At 42.9% G+C, this 23,112-nt stretch overlaps 1 protein-coding gene across 1 annotated transcript; it reads left to right on the forward strand.

The window, feature by feature from the left end:
• The first annotated feature begins 9,165 nt into the window (after window positions 1–9,165).
• Apoh (apolipoprotein H) lies at window positions 9,166–22,498 on the forward strand. Its single transcript, XM_051158937.1, is given in 9 exon segments — window positions 9,166–9,300; window positions 9,686–9,862; window positions 11,674–11,770; window positions 13,812–13,888; window positions 15,174–15,245; window positions 15,248–15,361; window positions 17,087–17,266; window positions 20,204–20,401; window positions 22,428–22,498. Coding segments are annotated over 9 exon segments (1,035 nt in total). The 5' UTR covers window positions 9,166–9,236; the 3' UTR covers window positions 22,484–22,498.
• The last annotated feature ends 614 nt before the right edge of the window (window positions 22,499–23,112 follow it).

Below are 23,112 nucleotides of genomic sequence, written 5' to 3' on the forward strand. Positions count from 1 at the left end.
ATCATGCTGCAAATACTATCAAACAAGAGTGTGAAACTTCTATACTTGTCAAAAAAAAAAAAAAAAGAACCTTATAAAATACCTCTAGTATTATCATCTATTTATGGAAGAAAAGAGATTGTGTCATATAGGAATTTCTGTCTTGCCTCACTCACCAGCACATGAAGCTCTTCTGTCTGCCCTCCCAGATGAAGACAAGAACTAAATAATGAACTACTTTGACTTGCTTAAAAAGCTGAGCTTAAAGAGATTAGGAACCTTATCGTGTAGTAATCCTGATCTTTTAACCCAGGCTTAAAACTCAGAGGTACTTAGGGCTTCAAGAGACGTGACCATGGAATTAGCCTTGGCCATGTAAAGGAGGAAAAAGAAAATTTCTCTCTACCCATTATTATTCTTAATTGGAGCTTTCTGGGCAGAACAAAGGAAAAACAGAAGTTTATTAACATGTACATCTCATGAGCACATTAAAAAAAAACTCAGAGAGTTTAATCTATTTCCAGTAAATGAATCTCAAAAGAAAAAGTTAAAGCTGCAGGCTTAAGTACCATCCCTTTTCTGAGACAAAGACTAGAGAGTGTGGGAGAGAGGCCCAGGAGAGAGAGAGAGAGAGATATAAGAAGACCCCAGTGAACCAAGTGTCAGGGTTGCCAGGCAGACTTAGACCAAACCTGTTGCAATGCCCAAGTGTCTCTAGTAATGTAGGCACCCTTCCTAAAACAGAAGAGAATATACTAGAAAACAGACGTTTATGTTATATATAAAACCCCCTTACTCAAAGTAATGTTGTGCCCGTCGTTTCTCAGAGTAACCACTCTGGCTTGAATGCTTTTCTATAGTGCTATTTGGGATCCTCTGTGTCTTGAAGGTCCCCTCCAGGCTCATGTCTTTGACTAGCTCATGCCCAATTGATAGCGCTCTTTGGGAAAGTTGCGAACATTTTAGGAGGTGGAGTCTTACTGTGAAAGTGGTAACTAGGGGCGGGCGTTGAGGATATATAGCCTGCTCCCACTTCCTGTTCACTGCTTCATGCCTGCAGATACAACGTGATCGGTTGCCTTCAGTTCCAACATACGATAGGAAAATAAGAGAGTTAAGATGCTCATGCTCACGGCTGGCAGGATGTAAGCCTAGCGACTTGAGTTTCATCCCACATCTCCCGAGATTCATCCTCCTACCTCAATGTGTAAGCGGTACGTCCACACTTATACACACGCTAATAATAATAAATATTTTTATTTTAAAAAGCTCCCATATCCAACTGCTGAAGCTAGTTCCCACCATGTCTCAGCAACAGAGAATGAAACCGTTCCTCTTTTCATCCTTCGCTCTTTTGTGCTGTCTAGTGACAAGTACCAGTTCGCTGAGCCTTGTTAGAGCTGTTTGAGTGTGTGATCTATGTAGGCATTTCAGGTTTTTCTGTGTAAGACATCTGAGGCATTTATATTAATAAGACTCTTAGTTACATGTTAGCAAGCGCTGACTGTGAGCCAGGTGTTCCTTGACGATTCTATACGTGTTCTGGAGACCGCTGATGAAAGAAAGGGCGCTTAGGAAATTAATGTTGCGTAGTGTAGTGGTGTACATCTTTAATCCCAGCACTCAGGAGGCAGAAGCAGATGGATCTTTGTGGGTTGAAGGCAGTCAGAGTCTGCATACTGAGCTCCAGGCCAGGCAGGGTTACATAGTGAGAGCTTTTTCAAAATTTTTTCTTTATCCTCGAAAATTTTCATCCATATGTACAATGAAATAAAAACATATTCACCGCCCCCACTGTCAATGGCAATTTCTTGGTTGGCTAATTAGAATTGCAGTGATGTGAAGAGGTTGGAATTTTGCCAGTGACCTTATTTTGGATGGCTCTGCCACTTGAACAGCCAGTCACTGCCTACCACTGTGTCTAACTAACATCCTGTGTCTAATAGATTAAAAATATTAAAATCTATTAACTTAACAGACCACTAGCTTCCACCATCCCCCAAATTAAGGTCATTAAAAGTATCTGAAAGATATAGAAAAGTTTCCCCCATCTTGTTGTAAGCACATCTCTGATGAACCCACGAATGTATTTTAAACATGCCTTGATATCTGGCTTTTCTGATATGGTAAAACTATAAAAAAAAATTCATGAAAGTGTTTCCATGTTGGAACATGAAACTTTGGGTAATTTAAATCTATGTTCCTAGGCCATGTTCACTTAAATTGACTCCAGAATAAACGATCTCTTATTCCATTTAAAATGAGAGCTGTTTTTGTTTGTTTGTTTTGAGTTGGCACTATGTTGCCCCAATAACATGTCCTACTTCCAAGTTCATATATTGTTTGTTTGCTTGTTTTATAACCCACTAAGTGCGCTTAGTACTGCCCATATGTGCATCGGTGTGGGGTCATCCACCGGAGTGTGGGACACCTACCAGTGGCCCCAGCCTCTGAGAAGAATGATTCTTCCTTCCCCAGTAGTTACCAATAGCCCCTGAGAAATGGGTGGAGCCTAGAAAGCACCTCCCCTTTTTACATTGGAATTTTGGCTGTCTTGATTGTCTGCAAATCAAAAAGACTCTGAGATTCCATCTTACACCCACCAGAATGGCCAAGATCAAAAACTCAAGTGACAGCCCATGCTGGTGAGGATGTGGAGAGAGAGAGGAGCACTCCTTCATTGCTAGCGGGAATGCAAACTTGTACAACCACTTTGGAAATCAATCTGGTGCTTTCTCAGAAAACTGGGAATAGGGCTGTCTCAAGACCCAGCTATTCCACTCCTTGGAATATACCCAGAAGATGCTCCGCTACACAATAAGGACATATGCTCAACCATGTTCATAGCAGCCTTATTCATAATAGCCAGAATCTGGAAACAGCCTAAATGTCCCTCAGTTGAAGAATGGATAAAGAAACTGTGGTATATTTACACTAAGGAATACTACTCAGCTATTAAAAATAAGGAAATCCTGAAATTTACAGACAAATGGATGGAACTAGAAATGATCATACTGAGTGAGTTAACCCAGACTCAGAAAGACTCACATGGTATATACTCATTTATAATTGAACACTAACCCAAAAGGGATGTCCCATGAAAGTCTTCACTTACCATAAGATTGGGATAGATGCTGGGAACTCCTGTTGGGACTCTAGGTGAAAGAAATACAGGAGAATGGGAAAATAGAAGGATCCAGAGGGTCCTAGAAATCTATAAGAAGAACATCATGATAGGTGAATCTGGACCCGGCGGAGGGGGGGTCTGCTCAAACTACTGTACCAACCAAGGACAATACATGCAATAAATATTGAACCCCTGCTCAGATCTAACCAATGGACAGGACATTCTCCACAGTTGTGTGGAGAGCGGGGACTGACTCTGACATGAACTCTGGTGCCCCATATTTGACCATTTCCCCATGGTGGAGAGGCCCGAAGGAACTCAGATAAAGAATAGGCAGGCCACCAAGATGAGACATGATAGGCTGTGACCATATGGTGGGGGAGAAGGTTCCCTTCTGTCACAGACCTAGGGGAGGGGAATAGGGTGAAATAGGGAAGGAGGGAGCAATGGGAGGAGACGAGCAAGGAGATAACAATTGAGGTGTAATCTGAATAGATTAATAATATAAATAAACTTTACACACACACACACACACACACACACATGCTCGTGAATGATTTCTCTAGATACAACTGTGAGAACACAGATATATTAGATTTTCTTTCAGGAAAAATTTATATAGAAATAGAGGATCCCAGTGAACATTTGTTTCAGGTGTGTGTGTGTGTGTGTGTGTGTGTGTGTGTGTGTGTTCATATGTGTGGAGATGCATATGTACTCACATATTTGGAGTCCACTAGTGTTGTTTCTTAGACTCCCAAACCTTGTTTCTGATAGAAGGTCTGTTACTGACCCAGAACTTACTGATGAGGTCAGGGCTCAGAAATTCTCCTGCCTCCACTTTACTGTTACTATGGTTACAAACACTAGGGCATACTGGACTTTTTTACACGGGTTCTGGGTACTGAACTCAGATCCTTATGCTTGCAAGGGCAGTGATTTACTGACTGAGTTGTCTTCAAGCCTCTGACATCTGTAATTATACCCGTGAAGCTTCCTTGTCCCTTTGCAATTTGCCTGCAGGGCCACTGCTAGTTTTATTATCCTGGGAGTAAAGATACTTACATTTTTCTACTGAGCTCTTGTTGCTGGAATATTGACTGAGATCCTAACCCAGAAGAGACAATATTGAGAATAGTTTTGTTTTTAAAGTTTAAACTGTTGCTAACTATGTAATGATTTGGCCAAAGTCTCTGCTTGTGAAGTAAATAAGAACATTTTTGAACATGTGAAGCAACTGGAGTGAGACTTTGGACTCCGAATCCAGGTCTTTATAGCTTGATGTACAAGAAAGGATAGGAAAAAATAAAAACTCATTCAGAATTTCAAACACAGAGTTTCCTGTTTCTTGTAAAAGTAAATGTTGCTATGTGTTCTTCAACAGAAGTATGTCTGGATGTCTTTCTATGCCTATTTATGATTAGTAAAATGTAACACGAAAAATATAACACTAAATCCAAGGGCTCAGCAGGTAAAGGCATTTGCTGAACAAGATGGGTGACCCACATTCAATCCCCAGAGACTGCAAAGATTGAAAGATAAAACCGACACACCAAGCTCACCTCTGGCCTCCACATATGCACCATGGCGCATGCACGCGCGCGCGCGCGCGCACACACACACACACACACACACACACACAAAATAATAAATGAAATTTTTTTGGTGTTTTGAGACAGGGTTTCTCTGTGTAGTCTTCGCTGTCCTGGAGTCATTTTGTAGACCAGGCTGGCCTTGAACTCACAGTGATCCACCTGCCTCTGCCTCCCAAATGCTGAGATTAAAGGCATACACCACCAAGTCTGGCTAATAAATGAATTTTTTTTTTCATTAAAAAAGTGCCAGGTGTGGTGGTACATGCTTTTAATCCCAGCATCCAGGAGGGAGAGGCAAGTGGATCGCTATGAATTTGAGGCCAGCCTCATCTACATGGTGAATTCTAGGGTATTCCAGGCTACATAGTGAGACCTTGCCTCAAATAAAACAACAACACAAAATTAAAACCAAGGGCTGCTTATATCTATTACGGAGTATAAACCCCAACAGTTCAAAACAAACTCCATAACTGACAAAATAACTTGTTTTTTTTTTTTTTTTTTTTTTTTCTGAACAGTTTCTCCATTTGCTTTGCTGAACTAAGCTTCAGTGTTAAACCCGAACGTGTCTTTAAAATGTCACTTAGCATCTCTTACCAGTTAGTTGCTCAGCTAACCTGGCAACTGGAGTGTGAGCAAAAATATATGGAGAGGAAAACAGTCAATAGATAAACCATGTGGTACCCAAGTTACACAGAACAACGCCTTCCTAACTAGGTAACAGAAGCCATCGAATGGTACCATGCCATCCCTCTGCCCTCGAAGGCTTTTCATCAGCCCCGAGAGTATTTTTGGAAGAGCTCTGGGAACAGTTTGTCATTCTCAGCTACATTCAAGTTGTAAAGCACTCAAGACTAAGAATCATCATAATTGGAGAAAGAGGGATTTTTTTTTTACCAGCCAGAAATAAAAATAGCCAGAAGCACATGCAATTCCCTGACAATCTAAGTTGGATCTAATTATTTCTTCATTTTCCTGTTACTGTTATTTCATGTTGATGAGAATGGGAGGTAGGAACTGGTTAGGTAGTTTAGGATCCTGAAGAAAAGTGACCAGTCTCTTTATTATCCAAAGCTGGGAATGTCCTTGGGACTTTCAGGAGCTGGAGGCCAGAGATACCAGAAGTGCTTAAGCCCACATATCTCTGGTTCTACTGTTGCCAGAAGTAGGAGACACCAGAAAAAAAAAATATATATATATATATATTAATACAGCCCATTTCCTGGAGACTACACCAAGGTCATGACTGAGACTGGTAGGCACCAGGCATGGGAAATGGAGCAATCAGCTCATCCCTGACTCCCTTCCTCCTGCCAGTAAAGCAATACAAACACAAGGCAGCAAGGCTCAATGGTACCCCAGTTCCTGGAACCCCTTCTGCTACAGATGCTCTCTGTTCTCTCTTCCCATTCCTTCTTTTCTTCTTAATCACCCATCTATGAACCTATAACGAACTTCTAAGACTTACCTCCTGTTGTTTATGGCTTTCATTCTTCCAACTCATGAGGAAAGCAAGAACCCCAAAGCCACCATTGTGGGGAGGTTTTGGTGGCTTGAGTTGTGGGATGTTAGCTCCCTGGGAAAGGGCCCATCACTCTCATATATACCTCAATATTCCCAACACAACACCATTTCCCTAAGTTCAGTAGCTGACAACGGAAACAGGGGATCTGTTGAGAAAACGGGGAGGCAGGACAAGCCCAATCAAGAAAATCCTACTCCGTGAATTATTTTTAGGAATGATCCAAATAAAATTTAAGGCTTACTAATAACAACATATGGCTTAATAATAATCCCTTGTGGGAATAGAGAGATGGTTCAGTGGTTAAGAGCACTTGTTCTTGTAGTAGAACCAGGTGCAGTTCTCAGCACCTACATGGTGTTTCACAACCATCTCTCAAACAGAAGTCATTGGACAGTTTTTAATTGGTTAAATTTACTCTTAGACAACTTCATGAATGTATAAAATGCATTCTGGTTGCTCTCAGTCCACACCCTCTCTTACATTCTGTCACCCCTGCCACTCCCTACAATCTTTTTCCCACATTCATGCCTTTTTTGGTTTTCTTCGTGACCCATTGAGTTTCACCAAGGCCATGCATGTGACCCTGGTTTTGGAACTGTCCACTGGAGCCTGATGGGCTCACTGTTGGGTGCACAACTGATGACAATGACTGAACCGTCTCCAGAATTCCACTGAAGGAAAACACACACACACACACACACACACACACACACACACACACACACAAACACACACAACATATCTTCTTTGTTCTCTTATTGGCCAATGTCATTAAGTCTAGTCTTCCAACATTGCACCTCTTAAGGCCAGATCATTTGTGTTACAAGTTCTGCCAGCAAGATTTGCATCTCAACCTCAACCTTCTCTTTTGGTCCCCCTCCATGCTTATACTATTTGCTTTCCCTCGTTCTCCATCTTCATTATGTAGAACAACTTGGCCCTTCTTGTCTTCATTAGTTTTCCCTTTTTCCACCCATCACAGAAATTTTCCATAATAAAGTAGATCCCTGGAGCTATGCAGCCAGCAAGAATCCTCTTTAGAACAACAAGAGGAGAGAGGGCCACCACTCTTTCATGGTAGCAGAAGTCCACTTTTCTCTTTGTCATAGAACACAGTGTTCCTTAGAAACTTGGTTTGAGGATCAGAGCCCAACAGGAGCATTTCTCAAGTGATCTATTTCCAGGAAGTCAGGTGTGGATACAGAACAAGACCATCTAGCTATGAAGAGGCAGATGTTACTTTTCAGAGCTTGCTGGTACAGAGGAATAAAAGAGGGAAAAAGCCTTGACCGGGTCTTGGCATAGCATGTATGGAGGCAGGCTAATTTGATATGGAACACTCCTTGTGATTGATTAAGGCAGTGGTTCTCAACCTCCTGATACTGTGACCTTTTAATACAGTTCCTCATGTTGAGGTGACCCCTCCCATAAAATTATTTTGTTGCTCTACTTCATAACTGTAATTTTGCTACTGTTAAGAATGGTAATATAGGGGCTGGAGAGATGGCTCAGCGGTTAAGAGCACTGACTGCTCTTCCAGAGGTCATGAGTTCAATTCCCAGCAACCACATGGTGGCTCACAACCATCCACAATGAGATCTGGTGCCCTCTTCTGGCCTGCAGTACATGCAGGCATAATACTGTATACATAATAAATAAATAAATATTAAAAAAAAAGAATGGTAATATAAATACCTATATTTTCTGATAGTCTTAGGCAACCCCTGTAAAAAGGTCACTAATCCTCTAAAAAGGGGTGCGACACACAGGGTGAGGATTAGGGGAGCAGGGGCTTTCTCTTGGAGATCCAATTGCTACAGAGGTGTGCATCATACGGCTGCTTAGGCGGAGATTGCGGGTCATGGTTCTACTGTCATATATGGCTCAGCCATTGTCCATAAGTGTACCCATATCTCTTGGAGTGAAGAATATGTTAGGGAACTATGGGGTGTACGATTGTGCAAAGCTCTCACAAGCATCGTCATCATGGTGGTCCATTCTCTTTTCCTATTCAAATGACTTCTAATGTGATTTCCTATCAACTTCCAGCCCCTCAAAAGAAACTTGTCTAGACGGATACATGATATGGTGTGAATGGATGCTGCTTTGACACTAAAGAAGACTGAGGGGTCAAGAACAGCTCCAAGGTCATCATTTGAGCTATGAGGAAGATCTTGTTATGAATAATAACTAAAAGGTGAATTAAAGAAAGAAACTAGCTGTGTTGTGGCAGATGTTGAGTTTGGTTTGGGGGTCTGTTAAGGCAGCAGGAGACTCCTTGAAGATATTCCTTAGACTCCTCTGTTTGCAAACTGGAACGCCATTTTACACACTTTAACCCTTATCCATGTGTGTATGTGTGTGCCTGTATGGGTTTATGTGCACTGTGTGTGTAGATCCCTGAAGACCATAAGAGGATGTATGATCCCCCAGAACTGGCATCACAGGTGGTTGTGAGCCACCTGACATGAATGCTGGGAACAGAACCTAGGTCCTTTGCAAGTTAGTGCTTTTAATAGTGGAGGTGCTCCCCCTAGCCACAGAAATAACATTTTAGAGACGTGGGAACAGAAAACAGAGGATTGTCATAGTTTCATATGTCAGGAACACAAAGTGACACAGGAGCTCCCACCTTTTGGCGGTTCATCTATAACATACCAAAAAACACAGAGCAAGGCACAACAAAAGGGAGTAGTATAAGAGATCCAGACAGTGCAGCATCGTCAGGATTCTTTCAGGGGCAATAATGACCTATTTGTGCCACTAAGAAAAACATGTGCTAGCCCAAAGAAGCACCCACCAAATGATTTCACAATAGACTCAGGAGAGTGGGGTAAATGATTAAAGAATGGGGTTCTCTTGGCTCCTTCTAAAGCAGATAACTTTAGTTTCTGTTTGCAGAAATAAAAGCACACCCAAAAAGCAGTTTAATGTTTAAGCCCTTCTGTATCTGCGCGCCTCTCTTCAGCAGAAGACACCGCTTCGGTGGTGCTGGTGGGACCCATCCACGATGATTTCCCCGGTGCTCCTCCTGTTCGCAGCCTTCCTCTGCCATGTCGCCATTGCAGGACGGAGTGAGTACTTCTTGCCTTTGAGGAAATAATGACTCTAGCCCATGAGTTTGTGTCAGGGATCAGTAATGATGACTTTCAAATCAGAGCGGCTGCTGGAGATATGGCACTGATATTTACGTATTCTTTAGTATTGCCATTCTTAAAGCTCATCGGCAGGATATTCAGCCATTTCAAGCCCATCACACTGTAGTATGTAGGTGACAGTAAGGCCTCCTTCGAATGGTCATTAAGGTCAGATGAGATCTTGCATAGGAAGTATTGGGTACGGAATTGGGCAGACCTATAATTTGTAGCAGTAGATGTCTTTCCCTTGCGTGGCTAGGTGCCCTTAAAATTGTGAATAAAGATTTTCTTTTTAACTATCTGTTTTTGGCTTCTGTCTCAGCTTGTCCCCAGCCAGATGAACTACCATTTGCTATGGTTGTTCCGTTAAAAAGAGCCTATGACCCAGGGGAGCAGATTGTCTACTCCTGCAAACCAGGCTATGTATCCCGGGGAGGGATGAGACGGTTTACCTGTCCTCTCACAGGAATGTGGCCCATCAACACCTTGAAATGTATACGTAAGTCTGAAACTTCTCTCCAGTTCTCTCTTCTCATTTGGGTTCTAGATATTTGGAGGAAAAACCTATCTCATCCTGCTCAGGGAGCACAGGGCTGTAGCAGGGGAGGGCACCACACAAAGAAAGCACATTTAGAAACTAAGAAAAGAGAGAGAGAGAGAGAGAGAGAGAGAGAGAGAGAGAGAGAGAGAGAGAGAGAGAGAGAGAGAGAGAGAGAGAGAGAGAGAGAGAGAGAGAGAGAGACCTGGATTGATTACTTACTGGTGAGGGAAGTAGGACACACACACACACACACACACACACACACACACACACACACGTTAAAAGACAAGTGGCAAGTGGAGAAATACTGCCAGAAAAACTGTTGCCAAAGAGACTCATAGATAAACAGAACTTGGGGAATGATCATATCTTTGGACTTTGCCTCAAAATGGAATCAGATTTAATATTTCATAAGCTGTCTATAAATGTACCTAAATTATATATATTTACAATAAAATATAAACATGTTACACATTGATAATATAAATTTCATAGTATATTGTTTTATGATGCCTTGGAACATGGTTTATGATCATATTAGCCTTTTTTAGTGTCATGTATTCCAGTCTATCCTGAAACGTACTAGACCACTGAGGATGAGCCTGAACTCCTGATCTTCCTGCCTCTGCCTCCTGAGTGCTGGGATTATAGATGTGAACCACCCAGCTCTTAGCTTAATTTTTGTAGCCAAATATTAAGCAATCATCCAGATTGAGTTTTTGGCAATTATGTATAGTCGTAAAAATAGCTAGATGAAGCAATCAGAGCTATAATTATTTTGATTATATAGATATGACCTTTATCATAATTATATACGTTTTTGCAAGTGATTTGAGTTTGTTTTTTATTTTTATAAGTCTTAAGTGGGTTTTTTGGAGGCACCAGGGATTAAATCTAGAGGCTTGTGTAGGCTAACACGTGTTCCACTGTCAGTCTACACTCCTAGCCCTTAAGCATGATTTTTAAATCAGAACTCTGATCACTAATATTGTCATTTTATTTTTTTAAAAATTTTACTTATTTCTTTTTAAAGATTTATTTATTTATTACATACAGTATTCTGCCTGCCTGTGTGCCTGCATACCAGATGAGAGCACCAGATCTCACTATAGATGGTTGTGAGCCACTATGTGGTTGTTGGGAATTGAACTCAGGACCTTTGGAAGAGCAGACAGTGCTCTTAACCACTGAGCCATCTCTCCAGCCCTTATTTATTTATTTTTAAGATTTACTTATTATGTATATAGCATTCTGCCTGCATGTGTAAGTGTCTGCCAGAAAAGGGAACCAGATCTCATTATAGATGGTTTATGAGCCACCATGTGGTTGCTGGGACTTGAACTCAGGACCTCTGGAAGAGCAGGCAGTGCTTTTAACCTCTGAGTCATCTCTACAGCCCCTAATATTGTCATTTTCAATGTACTTTCCAGATGCCTCTTCCGTCATTGTGAAGAGTGTATATAATTTTGCGTCTTTCTACTTTTGTCAGCATATTATAAAAATTGACTGTTTCTACAACCTTTATAGTCTATGTTTTGTTGGCTGAACAATAGATCTGCTGGTGGTTTGGTTTCTCTAATTAAAACAATCCCATGACAGCATCCACTTAGGCTGTCCAACAAAGACCATTTCTACACACGTATCACATGTCTCGTTTTCCTTGCTTTCTTAGGATAGTTAGTAGTAGTTATTGGGTCAAGAGATGGAAGTGGGGGTTTGCATAGTTATATGTCGATAGAAATTTACCGGTTTTTCTCCTTAAATCACAGCCAGAGTGTGTCCTTTCGCTGGAATCTTAGAAAATGGAGCTGTACGCTACACAACTTTTGAATATCCGAACAGCATCAGCTTTACTTGTAACCCTGGGTAAGGCCTCTAGTGAGTCGAAGGAGCTGGCGGGCGGAGCACAGCATCGCAATTGCCCTGTGCTTGATTTCTAGCCTCTGGGTTGGACTTGCTGGACACACAGACATTTTAGTCCCACTTTCAGCAGACACCATGATGCCGGGCGCTGTAAGAAAGTGGAGAAATAAAGTTGAACGCAATAGGAAATCAATACTCTAGTTTCTGGGCCCCTCGCTAATTACTTGTCTGGAGAGACACAGTGAGGTGAGTGAACCTGAGTGGTAATTCCGTCTCATCTCTGGGCCAGACCTTAGTATGTGATTAAACTGTAAAAGGAATGTAACGTGGCTTGGACTTTAGTCCTGAGACTCACTGGCCAGTGGAGTAGGTAGTCTTGGAAGGGAGTTCTGTGGAGAAGACTGGGCCATGGGGGATACAGAACTTACTTATTTTTTTCTTTTAAAGAATGTAGTCACTGTTTTATGGCTGTGAAGGGACACCATGACCACAGCCACTCTTACAAAGGGAAGCATTTAATTGGGGCTGGCTTACGGTCTCAGAGTTTAGTCTATTATCAGCATGATTCTGGCATGCAGGTAGACATGGTGCTGGATGGAGAGGTGGCTGAGCGTTCTACCTCCAGAAACTCGGGCAGCCAAAAGAGAGAGCCACTGGGCCTGTCTTGAGGTTTTGAAACCTCCAAGGTCACCCCCCAGTGACACTTTCTCCAACAAGGCCCTCCCTCCTAATCCCTTCAACTAACGCCATTCCCTGGTGACTGAGCATTAAAATCGATGCACCTATGGGGCCGGTTCCAATTCAAACCACCACAGATTTATTTTATTAATTGTAATTCTGTGTCCGCGTGAGTGTCTGTGTGTGGATATGTGCACGTGAGTGTGGGTCCCCACAGAGGTCCGTGGATTTAGATACCAGTGTTATCTGAAGAGTTCTGGGATTACAGTTGAGCTGTTCAGCATAGGTACTCGAATTCAAACTCGGGTTAAGCTGTGTGCTCTTAACCAGGAGCCATCTCACCAGCCCGAACCTAGTTCTTTTAATGCTCTTTTTTTTTTTTTTTTTTTTTTTTTTTTTTTTTTCGAGACAGGGTTTCTCTGTGTAGCCTTGGCCATCCTGGACTCACTTTGTAGACCAGGCTGGCCTCGAACTCACAGCGATCCGCCTGCCTCTGCCTCCCGAGTGCTGGGATTAAAGGCGTGCGCCACCACACCCGGCTTTTTAATGTTCATTTAATGCAATGTCACAGCCCCACTTATTCTTGTCACACGATTCATCTGTTTTACAAGAAACGACACCAATATGGCTCTGTAGAGAACTCGCTGCTGTACACTGTGACAGTTTTGTTTTGTTTAAGATTCTTGTTCAGGAAAGGAGGCTTGGAAACACCATTTTATAAAGGAGAAACATGGGTCTTTCTTCAGAAATGTCAAGCTGCTGGTGGGGCTGATCACAAATGCCCCTGGGGCGGGGCCAGGGCTTCAGTGATGCTGCTCCCTGTACCTTCATTGGCAAAGACACGCATGCGTTGTTTAGACATATTCACTCCAGAAGTGCAAAGATAGTGAAGATTTCAGTTTACTGCACTTCTGTCATCCTGTGAGAGAGCTGCTTCTCAGCCTCATGTAGAGAACCGACACCTTGGCCAGCTGGTTAGAAATGGGGTGCTTAGGGGGTACGACTTCTAAACTCCCCAACTGTACAAACCTCCAGGGATTTTTACCTGAAGCTTTGGCTGAGTCCCGAGAACAAAGGCCCTTAGAAAAACAGCACCATAAGATGGGAAAAGCGTCAATATGTTGGGGGATATAATAGCACATGACTCTAGTGGCAGCTACTAGGGAAAGTAAGGTGGGAGGCTGCCTGAGTTTTCTTATTTGGCAACATGGTAAGACCCTGACTCAAAACAAATGAACAGACTTAAGGGTGGGAGTCTCAGTGGGAGACCTCCTATTTCCCACATTGACACCCTTGAGTTCAGTCCTCAGCACATTTATAATGCCACTGAGGTCACTTTATTGGTTAATACATTTTCCTTTCTCAGGTTTTATCTGAATGGAACAAACTCTGCAAAGTGCACCGAGGAAGGAAAATGGAGCCCAGAGCTTCCCGTCTGTGCTCGTAAGTCTATGAGTCTCATTTGAGGGTCAAGGGACAAGTTGATGTGTCCAGAAATTTCCTGGCTTTAGTACTGCCAGCCCCACAATCCAGAAACTCCTTGTTTCCAGAGAGCCTCCAGTCCTGGTTCAGTGAGATGCCTGGCTGGTCGCTCAAGGGGATGTTCAGATGGATACTGTATTCTAGAAGAGACAGGAACCAGCCCTTGAATGGCGGGCTAGAAGCATTTTAATTATGAACTTATATGTATCTGCTACTTGGTGGACCAGTGCCTGGTGGACCAGTACCTGCTGTTTTTGTCAACTACAAAACTCTCTCATTGTTTTGGCAAAGGCAAGGTTTGGCATTGATTTACCAGGGCCTGCCATAGTTTGGTTAGAAGAACTCTTAGGCCGTAGAGAAGAAAGCAACCAACAAAGAGATGGCTTTCTCTAATAGAATTTTTTTTCTTTACATCATGCTTGAGAGCCAGGCCACAGTCTTATCCATGCCAGGCAAGTTTTCTAACTCTCATCTCACCAGCGGTCCTGTCAAGGAGCACTTGTGCCAGCGGTGACCTCAGACATCTCTTTCTCATTAGTGCATTCTTTCTCACTTATTAATGCAATGATTCGTTCACATCTTCACCAAATGTGAACTGAGGTTCTTGACCTTGAGCCTACATGGCAGTGGTTCTCAACCTTCCTGATGCTGAGACCCTTTAACACAGTTTGTCATGTTGTGGTGACCCCCAACCTTTGCTTCTTGGTTGGCATGGTTTCTGACTGGTGGGCACATTTGATTTGACTTTCTTACTTGTCATCGACAATGGATTGTTTTTTTTATCCTGTTATCAAAATTGACTTTTTTTTCATATTCTCTTTTATTCTGGAAAGAGTTTATTTTAAATTTTAAATTACATTTGTTTACTTGGCACATGTGTAAGAGGCCCAAAGGCCATCTGTGAGAATCAGTTCTCTCTTTCCACTATGTGTGTCCTGTGGACTGAACTCTGGTCACTGAGTATGGCAACGAGTGATTTTTATATAGAGACCTCTTGACATCCCACAGAGCTTCTGTTTGTCTTTCTTTCTTTCTCTCTTTCCTTCCTTCTTTCTTTCTTTCCTTTTTTCTTTTCCTCTCTCCCTCTCTCTCTCTCTCCTTTCTTCCCTCCCTCCCTTCCTTTGAGACAATGTCTCATTATGGAAACCAGGCTGACCTTGAATGCACAGATATCCATCTGACTCTAAAGAGAACATTTCAAAACCTCAGTTATTTCCATAGAGATGACGGTGATCTCTCTTTGCAGCTGTCACCTGCCCACCACCACCAGTTCCTAAGTTTGCAACTCTTAAGGATTACAAGCCATCTGCTGCGAACAACAACTCTATCAGGAAAAAGCTGTCTTTGAATGCTTGCCACACCATGCCATGTTTGGAAATGACACAGTTATGTGCACAGCCCATGGAAACTGGACTGAATCGCCAGAATGCAGGGGTAAGTGGCTAAAACAAAATACCTAGAATAGCATACAAACACCTTTGAATGTGTTGAAAATGCCAACAAATTCTCTCCCTTAACAAACTATTTTGTTTTGCTTTTGGTTTCTTTCTCTTTCTTTCTTGTTTCTTCTTTCTTTCTTTCTTTCTTTCACAGGGTTTTTCTGTGTAGCCTTGGCTGTCCTAGACTCGCTCTGTAGACCAGGCTGGCCTCAAACTCACAGTGATCTGCCTGCCTCTGTCTCCTGAGTGCTGGGATTAAAGGCATGAGCCACTACTGCCCGGCTTCTTTTTTATTTTGAGAAAGTGTGTGTGTGACTTTTTGTATGACTTTTCCTATGAAGATATGAATAATATTTATTCAGCGCAGATCAGGCACGGAGGACAGACCAAAGAAGTGACACACCTAAGTCTAACCTAGGGGACTAGGGAGGTTTTTGGGAGCTACTTACAGGGGCATAAGTGAGGAGTTACATGCATACTCCATCACTGAAAAGCCCACTTCAGCATGCATGGGTGATAGTTTAAGAAAGCTGCATCCAGCCGGGCGTGGTGGTGCACACCTGTAATCCCAGCACTAGGGAGGCAGAGGTGGGCAGATCGCTGTGAGTTTGAAACCAGCCTGGCCTACAAAGTGAGTCCAGGACAGCCAAGGCTACACAGAGAAACCCTGTCTCAAAAAAAAAAAAAAAAAAAAAGTCCTAGGAGCATCTCTCCTCCTTTAAGGATGGAAAGCTTCAATCCAGTCGATCTTAAACTCACTGTGTAGCTGAGTTGGGTCTCTAACTCCTGATCCTCCTGCCTCTGCCTCCCAGATGCTGAGATCATAGGTGTCCACCCCATTATATGTCTATTGCACATCTACCATGTGCCAGGCCGTGTGCTTTGTACCAGGGATGACAGGCGAATGACGTTGGTCACTAACCTGCCATGAATTAAATATCTTACAGTGAACAGTCTTAAGACTGACTAGGGGGTATCTTCAGAGGCGTGCTGTGCAGGGAGGCATCGCTTGCAAAGCCAAAGAGGCATGAACGGACTGTGTCTGGTGACAGCTGGACAGCAGTGAGGCTGGTGGAAAGATATCTGGATTAAGGGATGAGGGTTTTACAAACTGGGCTACTGATGGCTATGACTTGTATAATCAGCTCAGGGTCTTTTTAATCTGGTTTACGGATTAGAAAAGAGACCTTCCTCCTCTTCTTTCATACCCACTTTTTAGGCTGTAGAAGTTTGTGCCAAAGACCCTTCACGATGAAAACTCAAAGCCCTAAGAACTAGCAGGGCATCATTATTTACTTTTAAAATGTGTTTACTTTCGATTTTTTAAAAAAAAGAGTTATTATTTATTTATTATCATGTATACAGTGCTCTGCCTGCATGTACACCTTCAGGCCAGAAGAGGGTATCAGATCACATTATAGATGGTTGTGAACCACCATGTGGTTGCTGGGAATTGAACTCAGGATGTCTGAAAGAGCAGTCAGTGCCCGTAACCTCTCAGCCATCTCTCCAGCCACCATGTTTACTTTCTAAATAGTCAGGTTTCTGTAAATATTAGAGACTGGGGACAGAACTAAGCATCGGGCACCTAGGAACTGCGTCTCACTCACGGGAATACCCGGTGACCCCGTGGTGTCACGGAAGGAAGAACGTAGCCGTTCCGCCGCCATCAGACAGTGTGCTATTAGTTACTAACGTGTCTTACTGAACATCTTTTTAGAAGTAAAATGCCCCTTCCCCTCGAGGCCAGACAACGGGTTTGTGAACTATCCTGCAAAGCCGGTGCTTCTTTATAAGGACAAAGCCAAGTTTGGTTGCCACGAAACATACAGTCTGGATGGCCCGGAAGAAGTGGAGTGCACCAAGACAGGAAATTGGTCCGCCCTGCCGAACTGTAAAGGTACGGCAATGTGGATGACATCCTTCACAGACTGAATTCACCCAGTGGATCACGCTGGGCTGCCATTTGCTTGTTTTATTTACTCTCGTCTTGTTGTTTACACTTGCTTCAGAGCCATTGGCGTATAAAAGTCACAAGGGCTCAATAGTACACAGAGAATTCACGTGCTTAGGAAGGTTGCTTAGGGTCCAGTTATAGGAAGCAAACAGAGCTGGGCGTGGTGGCGAACGCCTTTAATCCCAGCACTTGGGAGGCAGAGGCAGGCGGATCGCTGTGAGTTCGAGGCCAGCCTGGTCTACAAAGTGAGTCCAGGATGGCCAAGGCTACACAGAGAAACCCTGTCTCGAAAAACCAATAAATAAATAAATAAATAATAAATAAGATAGGAAGTAAACAGGTTCTCTGTAAGCACTGGGTAATATGGTGGAAGATCATGGTTTCTGCCTGTATTTATTTTTGTCTGCCTATTAGTACCTTTTAAAATATAGTTATTTTTACTATTTTTTTAATTGTCTGCATTTGTATGTGGGTAGTGTGTACGTGTAATGTATGGGTGGGTACCCACGGGGACCAGAGGTGTTGGATTTCTTGAAGCTGGAGTTAGGCCCAGCTGTGAGCCCCCTGATGTAGGTACCGGAAACTGAACTCTGATCCTCTGGAAGAGCAGTGCATGCTTTATATCACTAAGCCATCTCTGCTGCCTGAGCATCCTGCCCACCCACTCTGCTTTGTCTCTTTTTTTGTCAAGGCTCTCTCTGTTCCAAAGATCAATTACACACCTAAGCTAGTTCAAGTTATATTTTAAAAAAAATACGCAAATGAGGAACTCAGATACAACATGTCAGCGCCCTCTCTCATCTCCTTGTTTGAACCTGGCTTGGTCCTACAACAGGTAAAGCCCCATCACCAGCTGGCTTCGATTCCCTGTGCTGTCAAGTTTTTTGAGTTGGGCATCTGTCCTTAATCCATCAACGGCATGATTTGCATAATGCAATGGTTATGCAAAGAAGCAACCATATAGCACTCCATCTCTGCCCGAGCTGAACTATTTCAACAGAAAAGTAAAGTAGGCACAAAACCAAAATGATGAATGGCTGGTGGGTTATAGGTTGGAATCTCTTAGAAGCAGAGGCAGGGACAGGCATTCCAGTGCAATTGATTTATGAAGCCAGGATCTCAGAAGATGGCAGGACAGGGAAGCTAGGATGGGCCTGGCTCTTCAGCTTTGCTGTGCATCAGAGTTCCCCAGGGTCGTGTGTGTGTGTGTGTGTGTGTGTGTGTGTGTGTGTGTGTGTGTGTGTGTGTGTGTGTGTGTACATGCATGTATGGGTATCCCTGTGTGTATGTGTGCACATGCATGTACGGGTGTATGCATGTGTGCCTGCTGGTGTGTAGACGTAAGTGTGTATATGCCAGGGGTCAGTGGTCCATGTTTTTCCCTCTCTGCCTTAGTTTTTGAGACAGGCTTGCTCACTGAACCTGGAGGCTTGCTGGCTGGCCAGAGAGCTCTAGCAATCTGCCTGTGTGCTTCTTCAGCCTTCCTTTTCTATCCTAGTTTTTATGTAGATCCTTGCTGGGGTCGGAACTTGGGTCCTCACGCTTATACAAAACGTACTTTTCTGACTGAGCCACCTCCACAGACCTTGAGGCCTGTTCTTACACATTTTTATGCTCCATCCTTGGAGCGTCTGATTCCGTGGATCTGGAATGGGACCTGGGAACTTTCATTTTGACCAAGTTCCTTCTTTAAAATATGTGTGTGTGTGTGTGTGTGTGTGTGTGTGTGTGTGTGTGTGTGTGTGTATCATGGTGTCAACAGCTTAAACTAGACCTGAACAAGGATGACAGCAATAGTTATGAAAGTGGGAAATTTCTCATGGCCTCAACCCTAGACAAAGAACTACAGGCAACTAAGTAAACTGAAAGCAGGAGAGAGTCCTCTCCAGGTAAGAACCTCCCTGCCCCTGCCAACTGGCTATATCCAATACCAAATGGCAGCCCGGAAATTATATACCTACAAGTAGCACTACATGGACTGAGTAGGTTGTGTTTATATATTTAGAAATACACACAGACACACACATATGTAAAACAATTAAAGAGGCTGAAAGCATTTAAATTTTCTTATATTTTTTATTGTGGGGTGTGTGTGTGTGTGTGTGTGTGTGTGTGTGTGTGTGTGTGTGTGTGTGTCTGTGTCTGTGTGTATGAGCAAGCACATGACCTACCCGAGGAGGTCAGATGTTCTGGAGTTGATTCTGGAGAAGGGCACTGAACTCAGATCATCAAGCTTGGTGACAAGTCCCTTTATCCACTGAGCCTCTTGCTGTTCCTGAATCAAGGTTTTGATCAGGAGTCCTCTGTGAGCCGTCAGCAGCTTCCACCCGTGGTGGTTGGCTGGTGGGTATATCCACTCCATAAATGGGATCTGAGTGCAGAATAGCCCAGGCTTACATCAAGTTCTCACTCGCAAAACCCAACTATCTGCTGCTGCTTTGATCTTATGCTGTTACTGGAGGCCAGTAATGTTGACAGAGAGCACCTGTCATCAATCACAATGACATTGCATGTCACATGTTTCTTGGAACCCTCTTGTCTTGGCGTATTTATCTTACTGTGCTTATCCATTAACTCAAAAGTTTACATGCTTCTTTAAAAACATTGTATTATGTGCTTATTATTTTGTGCAATTGTGTGCATATGTATGTATGTGGGCTCACATGCATCATGGTGCCTGTGTGGAGGTGAGAGGAAAACATGGTGAAATTAAGCTTTCTTCTTCCACCATGTGGGTCCTGTGGGTTGGTCTCAGGTCATGAGGCTTGGTGGCGGGTGTCCTTACCCCCTGAGCCATCTTGCTGAGCATAAGTAAACTATATTATCTCTAACAGAGGCTTCATGGATTGTTGTCTTGACTTCAGAGATTCTCTCTTTCAGCATCTTGCAGAATATCTATTAAGAAAGCCACGGTGCTGTACCAGGGAGAGAGGGTGAAGATCCAGGAACAGTTTAAGAATGGCATGATGCATGGTGACGAGGTTTCCTTCTACTGCAAAAATAAGGAGAAGAAATGCAGCTACACCGAGAAGGCTACATGCATAGATGGCACCATCGAAATCCCCAAATGTTTCAAGGGTAAGGCTGCTGTGGACCGCTTGGCCCTCACTATCAGCAGCAATTAGATTATAAAGTGACCATGGGAAGCTAAATCTATTTGGCTACTGGGTTTTTTTTTTTTTAATAAAAATGTCTGACGGGAGAATATCAGATAAAGCAGAGAGCTGCTTATAGCTTTTTGGCTTACATGCACATTTTGCTTTCCAGTTCTTTTCACTGAACCTTGAGGTTGTAGGTTTCCTTGAGGACCGTTGAGGTGAATTGTGCCATCTTGTGTTAAGTTTAGTGTGAAAATGTGAAGAGTCAGATATTGGATAATACAATCATTTATCATTTCTTTATTCTACGTTTTAGAGGAGTGATGATGATAATGATGGTGATTAGTGTATAGATCCAGTATTATTATTATTATTATTATTTGCCCTCAGAAATGCCCAATTTGAGAGGAATTCTTTAGGGTAAAGTTTTACTAGAGTAAAACGTGTTGAGAAAGATGCCAATGTACTTGTGTGAGATTCGGAAGTGGATGCTGGTTGGTGTATAGAATGTAATGCTAACCTCGGGTTCAGGGCTAGGAATGAAAAGCCAAGAGAGGATGTACTTACTTCTGGCTCTAGGTTTACAAGCACATGAATGACCATGCATTGACAGCTGGGGAGACAATGATTGAGAATAGATGTAACTGAGGGGCAGTGTGTGAGAACTTATCACTTGAGAGAGAAGGAAACATAAATGATGAATAAGAAAGGCCTCATGAGGTTGGTTCAATTGATAGAGGTATTTTAGTGTATGTGTGTGTATGTATGAGTGGTGTGTGTGTGTGTGTGTGTGTGGTATTGTGCAGGTACATGTGCCTGGGTTTATATGTGTAGGCTAGAGAGAGACACTATGTGTCTTACTTGATCATTCTCTGCCTTTTTTCCTTTTAGACAGAACCTCTCAGTCTGGAGCTAGGCTGGTGCTCAGAAAGCCCAGTGATCCTCCTGTCTCCAGCCCTCACAAAACAGTGTTACTGGCACTTGTGTGTGGCCATGCCTATCTTTTTACATGATTTCTGGGATTTGAACTCAGGTTCACACACGTAGGCAGCAAGCACACTTAGCCACTGCACCATCATCCCAGCCCTAACTAATATAAATCTTATACACGGCATAAGATCAGTGCTTGACCAGTGACATTTTCACAATTACAAAGAATTAGAACCCTACTGAATAAGTTGTTATTGCCTGGAAGATAGAAGAACCTGGGCGGGAGAAATGAGTCTGTTGGTAAATTGCCTGTGGCCTGAGTTTGTATCCTAGAACCTATTAAAGAGCTGGCCTTGGTACTCAGCTTACAACCCTAGGGCTGGGTAGAACAGCTGAGAGGTAGTGAGTAGATTTCTGGAGCTCACTGTCTGGCAGTCAACCAGTGAGCTCCAGGTTCAGTGAGAGACCCTGTCTCAAAAAATAAAGTGGATAGTGACAGAGGTAAACACCCAGTGTTGAGGTCTAGTCTCCAAGCTCGTGTGTGTGTGTGTGTGTGTGTGTGTGTGTGTGTGTGTGTGTACACATGTGCATGCATGCATACACACACAAATAAAAATACAATAAAAGATAGAAGAATCCTAGCGATAGGTTAAATCTAAAAATCAACAAAGTGCTATAGGCTTAGTACAAATCAGTAGAGAAACTACTAGAAGGGGATAATCTTAAAAAGTCAGAGTTGCATTGCTATATTTTTTTCAGGCTGATTTTCCTTATGGTCTTCAGACAGAGGCAGCACTCTTGATGCCATAGAGAAGAAATAAAAGGCGGATATGATTTTCCCCTTTTAATCTTGCCTGTCAGAGTTATATAAAACCTTTCATTTTCTTTCTTGGAAATAAATGGCTGATCCTTGCCCATTTGTTTTCTCCCACCACTGACACCTCACACTAAGCGAATTTATTCCTAGAATTAAATTTATTCAACACATGTGTAAGATGTATTTGATTTGGATGAGCTATTTAGGAAATTTAAGAAATGATTGTCTCTCTTGTTATCTTTTCCCCCTCCTCCGACAGAGCACAGCTCTCTGGCTTTCTGGAAAACAGATGCTTCAGAGGTGACACCGTGCTGAAGGCATTTTCAGAATCAAAATTGAATGTCATGTTTTTATCTCTGCTTGTCTGAGGAATCCAACTGAAATAGCAAAATAAAGTTACTGAATCACCTTGGTCTTTACAGTGTGACTCCATATGGCATGGTGGTTTTATACTTTTTTGGGCAAGGGGTAGTTTTCAAGACAGGGTTTCTCTGTGTAATAGCCCTGGCTGTCTTGGAACTCTCTTAATAGATCAGGCTGGCCTCGAACTCACAGAGATCCCCCTGCTTCTGCCTCCAGAGTGCTGGAATTAAAGGCCTGAGCCACCACATCTGCCTGGTTTTAGTTATGTTAAGAGATCCAAGTACCAGAAACATCTTTGGTTCCCGGCTGTGACGTGGGAAGCCTGACACTCAGCAGGGCAGCCCTGTTACACTATAACACTTTTTTTACAGACTGGTTCACAGACCTCCAAGCCAGTACTATTTATCTAACTCACTACAACGAATCGAAAACTGTGCATCCCACCTTTCCCGAGGACGGCCTTGAAATCAATATTGATGATTCAGTTCCTAGATAGTTAATTGTGCATCCTTGAGTTTGACAAAGAAATAGACGCAGGCTTCCAGGTCCACAGAACTGGACCGGAATCCTGGATGCTGTGT

The sequence above is a fragment of the Acomys russatus genome, chromosome 16 (genome assembly GCF_903995435.1).
Source record: "Acomys russatus chromosome 16, mAcoRus1.1, whole genome shotgun sequence".
NCBI classification, from domain to species: domain Eukaryota; kingdom Metazoa; phylum Chordata; class Mammalia; order Rodentia; family Muridae; genus Acomys; species Acomys russatus.